Genomic DNA, 13,428 nt, shown 5'->3' on the forward strand with positions numbered 1-13,428 from the left:
AAATAAAAAATAGACCAGAATTTACACTCAGCCCATCAAAATTCGAAACAAAATTTACACAGCCTATTTCTACTCTGATGAAGATGAACAAAAACCGGTTCAAGTCAACCAAACGCAGCCTTTTATTGTTTACATGCACCTCAAATCTGTTGGATGATCCTTCACACGATTTGCTAAATCTAATACTAATAATTATTAGATTTAATTATTAATTTATATTTATTAGATTGAGACTTGCCACGTGTCTCAATGTGAGTGCTCTAATAATATTATGATTAATAACCTGGATGTATTCTAGGCTTTACTGTTTACACCCCAATCTTTGGGATCTTTTACACAATTTATTAAATTAATAACCTGGATGCATTTAATAATTAAAGACCATTTTCTTCAAAATATCGTGTTAAATTACCTAGCCTCCGAGAATTTCCCGACAAATTGCTCTGTTCATTGACTCCGTCGCTGCGACTCCGAGATGGCTAGGCGCCTTATGGCGCTCACTCGATTTATAACGAGTAACGACTACGGGCCCTTTCTCTCTTCTCTCTCTCTCTCTCTAGATTTATGACGACTACGGCGCCCCCCCTTCTCTCTCTCTCTCTCTCTTTGTCTCTCTCCGTGGAAGATTCAAAGGATACGCATCCCATCATGGACTCGGGTGAGACAGTGAAATATAAAAATGTTTTCGTCTGCGGTTCAGCGATTGAACTTGAAGTCTCTTGTTTCTCTGTTATCGTGCGCACCGGGAGGAAACTAACCTACGCAGCTTTCTAGTTTCTCCCCCGGCAACTTCATTTTTTCGCAGATGATTTCTGTCTCCATGTATGCCACTTCTGCATAGCTTCAAAGGTGAGTTTCCATATCTGGGTACCTTAGAACCTCTGTGTTTTAACATGGGTTCTTTGAATATGTTTATGAAGCTATGTTGTTTGTTGTGAATTTGATGTAATTGAAGTTGTAGATAGTGGGTCGATTCCAGGCAATTAATGGGGTGTTTGATTTATTTGAAATATTTTTCTAGTTTCTGGGTGTCGGATTGTTGGGTTCTTTATGATTTTGTTTTCTGGGTACAATTCATTTGACTGCATGACACGTTTTGTATTTTTCACTGAAGATTTTAATCTAAAATGGTCTAGCTTTTTCTTGAGATATGTTGATTCTGGAGCTTAACAGTTCAGAACTTCCTTTCGAGGAGAACGGATTTTTCCTACTTTTCGTCTGATGATTGAATTCTTGTCCCTTTCCTTTTTTTTTTTTTTGTCGCTTTGAATAAATCATGAGAAAAACATATATGGGATTTTGATAATTGAGATAGCTTACCTTTCTTAATTTGCTTTGCTCTAAGATTGTGTCAGACTTTAACCATGTTTCTTTATTAAGATGTAATAATCATGTGGAACATATCTTTTTTTTTCTTAATATTTTATTTTATATTTTTTTCCTTTGATTTCAATTAAGAGGTGCAAGATTGAAGACATGAAGTAAAGGATAATCATACACAACAGATTTGCCAGGCTCTGTTTGCATAAAGTCACTTTTCTTGGTTGCTAATTGTGTGATCCAATTCTCCTTGATTGCTTAACAACTGAAGAGTCTGAAAGATCTAGAGTTTAATTCAGGAAGAACCCAGAGCAGGAACCGAGTTACTTCCATGTCCTATATGAATTCTGCCCTAGGCATTTTTTGTAGCTTTATAATGTATATGTAGATACATGCCATTTATTGTTTTCTCGCTTAGAGGTGGTTTTAAGGCTTTGAAAATACTGAATTTTAAGTAATTAGTTTAACATTATATTACCTTACAGGAGTAAGGTGTGAAAATCATTCATTCCGTCCTATTTCTAATGTGTGTGGTTGGACCAGTGCCTACCATGGCTATTTAGTTGCCTGGGTGAAAATGTAAGAATCTGTTCAGTTCTGGGAAATTGGGTATTATGACCTTGAATCATTTGAACTTTTAACAAGTTCTTACTGTTAATAAAAAGAAGAATGAAAGCTCTAGAATATCTATTTATCAAAAATAAAAAGATCTAGAATATCCAAATTACTTTATCTACTGATGATTGCTGATATATAAATCAGTTTGTCTTAGGTGATGATTGGCTACAACAAGGCTATTAATATTCTCTTAAGTGGTATTTGGTTATTTCCATCCAAGGCTTGGGTGGGTGGGTGGTGGTAGCAGTGTTGGTTTTATAGTTATAGAGTATATATGCAAAAGAAAGTAAGAGACTTTTATAGGAACATGAGCCAGCAGTGAAGGTTATTTTATTTATTTTGATCAATAACTTTAAAAAAATTTATTAAGATAATTGTATAAAAGAGTGTTGTACAGAGTGATACATTGGGCCAGACCCTGTTACTCACCCTTCTTTTCCTTTCCTTTATTACAAATCCTTTCCTGAGGTATCATTCCCCAGTATAATTGCTCCCTATGCACTTCTTGTCTAGCAAATACATCAGCCATGTCATTTACCAATCTAGGGGTCCACCTGTAACTGGTTCCAATTCTGTAGCCATTTTTTTATATCTCTAATTTCGTTTCAATATTTCCATGGGCCCTCATTGTTCTTTGTAAACCATACAACTACTACGTGTGAATCTCCAACTAGAAGATTTCGGAAGTTCATACTTGTAGCCAACTTCAAACCATATTGGATTGCCAACAGTTCTGCTCTTGTGAAATTCCCATATCCTAAGAATCTAGAAAAACTGCTAATATTATTCAAATATATAGAGGGGATGGAGTGTTGTATACAAGGAAAAAGGTCTTCTAATCAGGTCAATTAAGAAACTTATTTTACAACCGCACATATTTCTGCTACATGGAGAGATCCTTTGCTGATCCAGACCATCCACTGGATATGGACTTCTTTTAAGGTCTAAATTAAATTGTTTGTGGAATATTTCTAGGTGAATCTACTAGCAAATCTGTTCCTGTTATACAAAATTATAGAGGGAAAGTTAGATTCTCTAAAGTTGCGATTGGTTATTACCACATGGGTATGTGCCAACTGCCAAGAAGGGGGGATTGGTGGTGTTATAGCTTGTAAAATACAAAAGAAAAATTAGATAACTTTAGAAACTGTATGTTGCATCAAGGCTGTCACTTTCAGAGACTCTTTCTGCAAGTCTTTAGGCACAATAAAGCAATACTTTAGGTGTTTCTGACCTTTTAGAAGGTTCTACTGGGAAAAAAAAGAGTGCAATTGGATCTGCAGGATTTGTTATTGTGGATTGAATTTCTTTCTAGATCAGATTTTTTGGACCTAACAATTGCAGTATGGAAACTTATTTGACATTTTCATGTTAAAAGAATTCAGAATTTTAAGGTTGATGTTTTATGCAATATGAGGATTATGTGTAACTATCCTTGGTAGGTTCTGTGTACTCTACTGGAGTGGAAATGAAAGGCCATTTCTTTAGTCTCTAAAATGTCTTACAAGGCTGTCCCATCTGTGGCTCTTAGTACTCGAGTATTTTAATGGTCCTTCCTAGAACTCACTGCATCATGTAGAGAATTAGCATGTAGACCAAATATCCTGGCATGCTAGGAATTGAGTATTGGAACTTCAGAATCATGGCTTCTATGTGAATTCAAAATTAGCGATGAAATAATTGGCAAAGGTGTTTATTACTTCAAGTTTTTATTTTGTAAGTTTAGTTTTTCTTCACTAGTGAATTACACTTCAGGTAGTTATGGTGGTACATGATGTTGAACTGATATAGCATATTTAAATAACATATCTGCTTCTAATTGTTCATATTGGCAGGGCTGGGTTTTGATTTTATATGAACTGTTTCTTGACCAAGAACAGTTTCTTGGTGGTGTAGCATACAGCAATGACTTGTTTCTCTTTCAGATTTGGGAAAAAGGCTGGTCCAGCTAAAGGATATGTGGGTGATGAAGGTAATCACATAGAAAATTTTACTAATACCAACTATTTCCAGAAGAATCATGTTTTTCTTTTCTCTTGTTTTTTTTTTTTCAATTGGTTAGAATTTATTAGAAGCTAGTCCCGTTTTCTTAATTTATTAGTGAGTTTATTTGTTATCTAAGTTTTCAACTTATGTCACACGTATAGATACTTGGGATCCTGTTTTATACATTTGGCTGCTGAGATGGAAAACCCAAAATGGGTACCTATGGATCTTCATATTATACATGTGCCATCTGGCAAGTTTCATTTGATTATCCCATTCCATGCCATCAAAGCAGTAATCCTTAGTTGAAGGGCCATTGTTCTTAGAAGTGATATACGTGATAATGGAATGTTGGATGGGTGTGGACAGAGATTCATTGAGGGGCACAAATTGGTGACTAGTGAAAAATGGTTAAATTTGAGACAAAAACTGAATCCACTTCTGTGAACATAAAGTCAAACTATAAGACCATGAGTTGCTCAACTCGAGCCTGACAGAAGATTGATATATAACTCCTAAAATGACTCAGGTTGGTTGGGTTAAGATTGGATTATAAGATCGCCATAAGGTAGAACTAATTAAAGTGAACTTTTGTACTTTGAAATTGTCAGATTCAGCTCCAACCCTGTTGTTGCTTCTGATAAGATGAATATATATATGGCATATTACATTTTCAGATTCACATTGGATCAGGTTGCTTAAGGTGTCAATTCAAGCACAACATTACCTATAATCATGCTGAGGAACCTAAATTTTGGGTCGTACTAACTTTGGTTTGAGCCCAGATCGGCTGCATATGATGGTGAGATTATGCATTCAATAATCTTCATGAGATAAAGTGGTTCACATCCTAAAATCCAGAAACAGAAAATGAGACCTGCATCCATAAACAATGCATTGTTACTTCCTGTCATGTTTGTCATTTGTCCTGCTCTCTGGAGTTGGAACATTAATAAAGCAATTGGAAAGCATGTTGTTCCTGGCATGTAACCTGCAACAACGGCTGTGCATGGACATTTACTCTGAGGTAACCTTGCTGCTGAGGTTACAGAAATTGCAGGAAGTTATAAGATGTTCCTATGGTTGCTTTCACTAGAATGGAAAGAAAATATTTAAGGAAGAAAGGTAAGACAACGGGAGAAGGGTAGCTAACAGAGTCTCATTGCTAGATTCCAATCCCTTGCTTAGAATCTCTTTAACAAAGAGAAGGAAAAATGTTGAGTCTTGCCACTGGAAGATGAATCGTTGCATCGTAATTGGGCCCCATAATGTAGCCAATAGGAGATTCACTAAGGACAGATTCTAGCTCTATTACAAGGATTGAGTCCAGAAAAGCTGCTTCTATACAGGCAGATTGAAGTGGACAGAGACTCTAAATTAGTTTTAAGCTGGATGCATATGGATGATTTGGGAATATGGAGCACGAGGGAGGTGTGGTGCTTGGCAAAGGAAGTTGGTGCTAGAAGATCAGCGAATGGGGAGCTGATTCTTTGGACAACCAAGGGGTTAACAGGGAAATTCTATTTTGAGCAGTTTTGTAATGTTTATCTTATTCTTTGAGTCTTTTTCCCATTTCTGTTAATGGTTTTGTACTTTGCAGTCTTCTTTTAATCAATAAAAATTGCTGTTTCCTATCAAAAAAAAAAAAAAAAAAACAGAGAGAAAAAAACTAAAAGAGGTGCATCACTACAAGAGTTTTGAAGCACCCAAGTAGTAAAGGAGCCCTGTGGATGTGGGTCTATAGTCACATGGGTAAGGTCTGTTTCTGCTGCATCATGTGTTCTTTTTATTTAACAAACTGGACTATCACAAACTTGTTAGAATGCATTACATGGATTCTGCTGCATCATGTGTTCTTTTTATTGGACTATCACTAGCTTGTTAGAATTCATGACATGGATCCATTGCTTATGCTTGTTTTCATGCTTCTGATGATATTAAATCCGATCGCAGATGTCTCTGGCATGCAGAATGTTAATCTGTTCCCTTACAGAGAATTGAGAAATGCCACTGATGATTTTAGTTCGGCTAATAAAATTGGTGAGGGAGGTTTTGGTTCTGTTTACAAGGTAATCACATAATGGATTTACAATTTTACTTATCTTTCTCAAAATAAGGAAGACTGCATTGTTACAATGAACACTTGATTATCATTGTTCAGGGGAGTAAGCTATTCTTCTTGCAACAACTGATGCCTGGTTTTTGAAATACTTGTGTTTGGTCAGGGAATACTAAAAGATGGCAGAGTTGCAGCTATAAAGGTTCTTTCAGCTGAGTCAAAACAGGGGGTAAATGAGTTCCTGACAGAGATAAATGTGATCTCTGCTATAGAGCATGAAAATCTAGTCAAGCTATACGGTTGTTGTATTGAAGGAAACCATAGAATTTTGGTGTATAACTATCTTGAGAAAAATAGCCTTGCAAAGACTCTACTTGGTAATATTTCAATTTAATATTTGATTTGAAAATCCATAGGCATTAATTACATCTATCATGACTTAAAATTCGGTTTACTTTCAGGTGGAAGTCAGAGTGGTATCCAGTTTAGTTGGAGAACACGGTATGAAATTTGCATTGGCATTGCACGTGGTCTGGCATTTTTGCACGAGGGAGTCAGGCCATATATTGTTCATAGAGACATTAAAGCAAGCAACATACTTCTTGATGAAAATCTCAACCCCAAAATTTCAGATTTTGGTCTTGCAAAACTTATTCCGTCCAACATGACTCATGTCAGTACACGTGTTGCTGGAACAATGTAAGCCTCAAGCATTCACTTCTATTTGTTCTTAAATGCATTTTGCATTTCAGCATTATCTCGGGTCAGAAACTCAACATGGACAGTTCTGTAGGTCTTTATTCACATAAAATAAATAAATAAATAAAGACAAATGAAAGTACAAAAGCAGGCTTGTTTACTCTTGTGAATTTTTATTGTACTGGGTTGACAATCATTACCCACATGCAGTAAGGTGAAGGTTAAGATTGAATATTCAATGGTCTGACATAAATGTGTAGTTGAAAAGGTTCAACATGAGATGACTATTAGAGTTATCCAGATATTAATTTTTATTGATTAATTACCTAATTTCTTTATCCTTTATCCTTTATCATTTCCCCTTTTTCCTTTATTTAAGCTAATATGGTGGTCCTTTACCCAGTTCCATTCAATCTGGTTGGTTAGTTATATAGATCTTATGTGTGGGATCCTAAGTGTTTGGTTAGCTTGCTTAACATTTCCGATGGATATAATGTAGTAGCTTCACTGAGTTTTTAGTTACCACTATTATACTGATCTTTCAAATGAAGCTCTAATGATGTTCTGAAGTGTGATATGAGAAATACTGTAAGCAGTTAAAAAAATGGCTCAATCTTACAAACTCTTTCCAAATCCCAAAACATATGTGGACCATAAGATGCTCAATTTTTATATAGACAAACAATACTTGTCTAAATACATTCAATTCTCCAGTTCTTTTGCAAGGTTTAATATTTTTATGTGTGCTTTCTTTTCCTTTTTTTTTTTTTTTTTGTAGTGGTTATTTGGCACCTGAATATGCAATACGTGGACAGCTGACACGTAAAGCAGATATATATAGCTTTGGTGTTCTCCTCATGGAAATAGTCACTGGGAGATGCAGCACGAACTCAAAGTTACCTGTTGAAGAGCAGTTCCTTCTTGAAAGGGTAAGGTTCTTTTGAGCACTCACAACCATACTAGAGATTTAAACCTGAAACAGTGTTTCTTTCTTTTGATAAAATTGGATCCTGAGTATAAAGAAATTCTCTAGCTGATGATCATTATTTCCTATAACCAGGAGCATATGTGTGCTAATATCCAGTCTAAGGTGAAACCTTGTCAACTCAACTCAACAAATTATGGGCCCCCAAATTATATCACTACTTCAACCTATGCATTTTTTAGCCTTCCCCTTCCTTCAGTAGTTCAACCCATATCCTTTTTTTTTGCCTTTTCTAGCTCTTCTACACCCTTTAACTTGCAATAGATCATTTCTTCTTGTGCTGTAAATGGTCTTCTATGCATATGTTCAAACCATCGTAGTCTTCTTTCTTTCATTTTACCACCTATTAGAGCCACTCATGGATTCCCATGAATATTCTCATTTCTAATCCTGGCTTTTCTGGTTTTAACTACTTACCCTTTTCAGATTCACATCTCTTGTCACACTTATTTTGGACACGGTTCTTGATTGCCTAGCACATTATTCAAAACAACATTGTTAGCTTATAGATGCCTTACAAAGTTTTCCTTTTATTTGAATTTTAACTGTTTTTCTGCTTATTTGGAGGATTTGGAATCCTTTTTTTTTTGTTGGGGTGCGGGAGAATGCTAAGGGCAGTACTGAAATTTTGTTATAGGTTATTGTGTAATAGGGCTTGCCAGGTTTTGACACCATACTTAACGATGATCTTCCTGTTGCAGACATGGGTACTGTATGAGAGAAAAGAGTTAGTGGGGCTAGTAGACACAGCTTTGAATGGTGTGTTTGATGCAGAGGAAGCTTGTAGGTTTTTGAAAATTGGGCTCTTATGCACCCAAGATGCACCTAAACTCCGGCCGTCCATGTCAACTGTTGTCAAGATGCTAACTGGGGAGATAGACATAACTCACAAACCAATATCAAAGCCGGGCCTGATCTCTGATTTCTTGGACCTCAAGGTTCGAAGTGGAGAAAACCAGAAGAACAGCAAGAATACAACCTACACTTCATCTGGTTCAGACAGGCAATATAATTCATCTTTGTCATCAGATAACACAACCTCATGTGCCACAATGACCTTTACAGCCATACATGACCGAAGCGATTAAGGGACCTCCAATGAAAGCCTTTCTATTTTGTTTATATTTTATTTCCTGGTTTGATAGCCTTGTTTCTTTGTTTCTCCCCTGTAAATTTTGTGTTACAAGTTTTTACCCCAAAGGGTTCAAGGTTGAATGAGATCCATTGTTTGAATTCCACTGGTCTATGTTAGATCCAATCAAATCAAATTCCGATATCCTAGATCCTTATTGGATTGGTTGGATATATATATATCTGATTGCAGTCCTAAAGTTATGCATAAAGGAAGAGGGAGCAAACTCAGTAAAGTAGACATGGACTTGGATCCAGCCCATAAACTTAATCAAATAAAGGTTTTGGATATGTAAATATGATCATGGGCCGGGCCAGATTTTTACAGGATCTATATGTCTAGGCCTGCTCTCAGGTTGAACCGGGCTGGGCATCCAGGCTAATCTGCAGAAATTAATAATTTTAAATAAAATTAATTTAATTTTGTAATAAAAATTACAGAATGTGGTTTTTCCTGAGGTGATTAGGGTTTTAATCTTTTCTAAGAGAGCTCCTTTCTTATCCTTAATAAATATTCTTTGGCCCCTATTTTTTGTTTCGGAAACTGAAACCATAAACATGTTAACTTTGCTCTTTATATACAAATTTTGCACATCAAGAGTGTTTTTTTAACCAAACACTTATATTTATTTATTTATTTTTCTTTCTGGAACTTGAAATGTGACATTAACAGTATTAGTGACCTTGAAAACCTATGGATGATGGGTTCGACTATGATGCTGAAAAGATATGATACCCAAAAAGCTTATAACCAATAAGGTGGATTTTCATCAAATTTGGTAGGGTTTTAATTGATCAAAGCCTGTCTGATATCACATCATTCTGACATCATAGATTTCCCATGATGATACATAACAAATTGCGAATATTTTGAACCTTGGTTTGAATTAGGTAAACCATTCCTCCATATTTAGCTCATCCCAGTCAGGACTTGACTGGGCTTCCCATCAAAGCCACACTTCTATGAATGTATCTTCAGGAAAACAATCATTTTGTTCAATTAAGCCTGCTTCTCGTCTTGGTTTCCACCAATTTCTTATTTGGTTGGGCTCTCTCACTGGGCTGCCTGAACCCTCAAACCTTTCCCAAACTTATTTTCCTTCCTTTATGTCCTTGTGCACATAATTAGGGGTGTCAATTGGACTGGATTTGGTCCAATCCGATCCAGTCCAATGTGAGTCCATTATAAATGGACCAAGTCCAATTCAGTCCAATGAATATTTTAGACCATTTTGGATCGGTCCAATTCAATGTCTGGACCATCCAAATCGTTCAAATTTGTTTTGATTTAGATTGGTTTAAACCCAAACCTAGTTCATTGACACCTACATTCTTATCTTATATCAACTGATCAGATATTGGCTTAATCCAACCCAATCCAATATAAATTTATTACGAACAGACCAGGTCCAATTCAATCTAATAGATATTTTGGACTGGATTGGTCCAATCCAATATGTCTTGTTGGTCCGTCTAATCCATCCAAATTGATTTTAGACTGGACAGGGTCCAATCCAAAACCGGTCCATTGACACCCTTACACATAATAATGTTAAAATCAAGAACAGCACGTTTACAAGGTGAAATGAAGAAACTAGGCGAATAAAAACCTTGAGATTAGGGTTGAGGGGGTTCAACAATTCAGGTTAGATTAGGGTAGATCTCAACCAGACTTATTCCCGGCTGTGCCTATGAATATATCTAGTAGGTTGTCTCAAATTGTTGACCAATTCTTTCAGTGCCTATGAATATATTCCTCCTCCTCCTTGGTGGCTGTACAAACACATGAAAAATTTTAGGCCCCGTTTGGTTCGTGTGAATAGGGGTTTGGAATCGGAATTGAAATAGGTTATTCTGATTCCAACTGTTTGGTTGGGCGGAATCGGAATTCCATTTCCATTCTTGCTGGAATAGCATTCTCCCATTTAAGGAAATGGCCATTCCCTGCCTTTCCCTTGGGAATAAAATCCCACCCCAGCTGATTCTAATTCTCATTCCCATTCCTATCTGAACCAAACAGATTATAAGAACAAATCACTCCGATTCCAATTCCAAAAGATTTCGATTCCAATTCAAATTCCAATTCTGATTCCAACTATGGATCAAATGGACCCTTAGCAATTCTTGCGCCCTATAGCATAGAACTTGGCTACAGTAAGACATGCCAATAGCAAACGTATTACTACCACTCTTAAGATATCATTCATCATTTTTACAAATATCATTCATTTACTACAGACACCTAAGTCCATCATTTAGTTAAAGAGGCATTTGTTTTTCTTTGTACAAAATGGCTGCTCTAATGCTTAAATCCTTATCCCATATTTTTCAGCCCTAGATTTTATTAGGGCGGTGACTTGGGCCAGTTAGGGTTAGGGTTTGCCCCTTGAGCAATCCAACACAACCTAAACCCAACTCTACTACAACTAATGTACATATGTATTTTTGTTCGCCTATATACCATCATAATCCATTTATCTTAATTCATAGTTATATATATATATATATATGACTAAGGATTTGAAGGTATTAATTGTTTTTGTTTATTTATAGGAACTTGTCTATTTTGTTTACCTTTTTTTCTTCTAATTTGTTTTCCTAAATATGTTATTGCGCCTAATGTATGATGTATCAAACTATATGTTTGATTTTATTAGTTATTGTTAGTGAGTTTCACTTCATAATTTTAATTTTATGTTTTAGTATTGCTGATTTCATGGTTTCATTTTTTAATATATTTATCATAATCTATAATATATTTTAATCATTTGAAACATTATTTTTTTCCACTTTTTGTACTATCAAAATCAATAAAAAACATCAAACAAGAAATTACCAATAAAAATGACATAAAAGTTGAGTTTAGGTCTCTTAGTCAATATTTGGTCATGAGAGAGAATTTGAGAGATATTATGAAATTTTAAGTGGATGGGTTAAAGGTTGGGTTGGGGCCAACCCAATCCTAATCCAACCCATTGGGTTAGGATTGACTAGATCAGGTTGAAGGTTTGGTTGGGGTTTTTTTAAAACCTTGGATTGATCTAGCACAGCACAGTACCAAAGTGGTACTTCAAAATGGAATCTACTGTTCCACGTTGCATATGATCAATTAAGTTGTTCTTTTATGCCTGTGTGTAATAAATCTTTGGATAACAATCTTTGGGCTAGTTTTAAAACGCATCTGAACATGTCAAGAGCCGGGCCACAAGCTTATAATTTCAGATCTGAAAACAAATATCAAATCAATTTTAAGACGCAGCACCAAATGAATCCGGTGTTCAGACACCAGACCTCTGATAAGCGTTATCAAACGCCACCATAGAAAATTGTGGAAAAGATTTAAGGAGTTCTACAAAATGCTCTAATCTCAAAGAATCATTTAACTTAAAAGCTTAAATTTAGAAGTGTCGACGAGCATAATTTTAGAAGTGAGACATATTGGATTGGACCAATTTAGTCCAAAATATTTATTAGATTGGATTGGACCTGGTCAGTCCATAATAAATTTATATTGGATTGGGTTGGACTAAGCCAATATCTGGTCCATTGATATAAGATAAGAATATAGGTGTCAATGGACCGGGTTTGGGTTGAAACCAATCTGAATTAAAATGAATTTGAACAGATTGGGCGGTCCAGACATTGAATTGGACCGGTTCAAAATGGTTCAAAATATTTATTGGATTGGATTGTGCCTGATCCATTTGTAATAGACTCACATTGGACTAGATCAGATTGGACCAAATTTAGTTCAATTAACACCCCTAGTGTGGAGGAGCATAATTCAATTCATACCTTGTGATAAAAATTAAAAAAATTAATTAATTATAATGGGGTGATAAGAACCTAAAAGCTTAAGCTATTAGGTGAGGTCACTGATTAGGTTTTATCCTTTTAACATGCTCCTTCATGCAAAAGTCCACTGAGCTTGAACTCTGAATAAACACAGGCCCACTTATACCTTGTGCTAAAATTTAATTAATTATAATGCCTCAATAATGGCATTTTGCCGATACACAGCACAGTAATAATTCCTTCCCCAAAGTCGGTGGCTGCAGGAATCAAATAGGTTTTCATTCTAACACAAGGGTTTTACAATTTCCCCTTTTCCACTTAATGAAGGAAACACAACATTAATGATTGTGAAAATTTTTCCTTACATTTCATGAACAAAAGTGTATTATTTTTATTTGTCTTGTAGAAGTTCCATATAGAATATTAAAAAAAAAAAAACATTATCATGTCAGATGAAAATTACCTTGTTTGGTACTATGCCAATCAAAAACCAAAAACATTAACAAGCATGTATATACAGAAGTATTTTCATCAACCTGTGATTGGCTTGGCTGGTCGAACTAGTACTGTTCTGGTGACCTGGTCTTAATACTGGTTTGGGTGAAGCCACAAACCCGGTCGATTGAGCAATCGACCCATCTAACCCGTTCAACGGGCCACCGGGTTCTTGTATAGTTTTTTGAGTAATTGATGACAGATTAACCCTTAAACCAGTGACCCATTGACTAGAATGGATAAAAGCCATTGAATCTCTGGGTGAGGTTTCGAAACAATGATACAGCTTGTTAAATAAATTTATACATTAAAAATTATATTGTCCTGTTGGCCGTAGCTG

General features: G+C 35.7%; 1 protein-coding gene across 2 annotated transcripts; it reads left to right on the forward strand.

Annotated features, from left to right (window-relative positions):
- The first annotated feature begins 400 nt into the window (after positions 1–400).
- LOC148846071 (Protein kinase superfamily protein) lies at positions 401–8,905 on the forward strand. 2 transcript variants are annotated; one of them, XM_088956260.1, is made up of 7 exons: positions 401–849; positions 3,774–3,910; positions 5,878–5,993; positions 6,150–6,360; positions 6,445–6,682; positions 7,461–7,611; positions 8,369–8,905. In XM_088956260.1, exons 2-7 carry the CDS (start codon positions 3,844–3,846, stop codon positions 8,753–8,755), a joined length of 1,170 nt encoding a protein of 389 aa, XP_088812386.1. In that variant the 5' UTR covers positions 401–849; positions 3,774–3,843; the 3' UTR covers positions 8,756–8,905. The 2 variants fall into 2 exon arrangements, with proteins under 2 accessions (XP_088812386.1, XP_088812387.1); XM_088956261.1 differs by having other exon boundaries at positions 543–849; positions 3,864–3,910.
- Positions 8,906–13,428: the final 4,523 nt, after the last annotated feature.

The sequence above is a fragment of the Nelumbo lutea genome, chromosome 7 (genome assembly GCF_056320005.1).
Source record: "Nelumbo lutea isolate HS-2025 chromosome 7, American lotus-T2T, whole genome shotgun sequence".
In the NCBI taxonomy this organism is placed as follows: Eukaryota; Viridiplantae; Streptophyta; class Magnoliopsida; order Proteales; family Nelumbonaceae; genus Nelumbo; species Nelumbo lutea.

Coding starts and splice junctions, on each gene's coding strand:
- LOC148846071 (XM_088956260.1), top strand. CDS start 3,844: ATGACTTGTTTCTCTTTCAGATTTGGGAAAAAGGCTGGTCCAGCTAAA. Junction 3,911..5,877: donor AGGATATGTGGGTGATGAAG/GTAATCACATAG, acceptor ATCCGATCGCAG/ATGTCTCTGGCATGCAGAAT. Junction 6,683..7,460: donor ACACGTGTTGCTGGAACAAT/GTAAGCCTCAAG, acceptor TTTTTTTTGTAG/TGGTTATTTGGCACCTGAAT.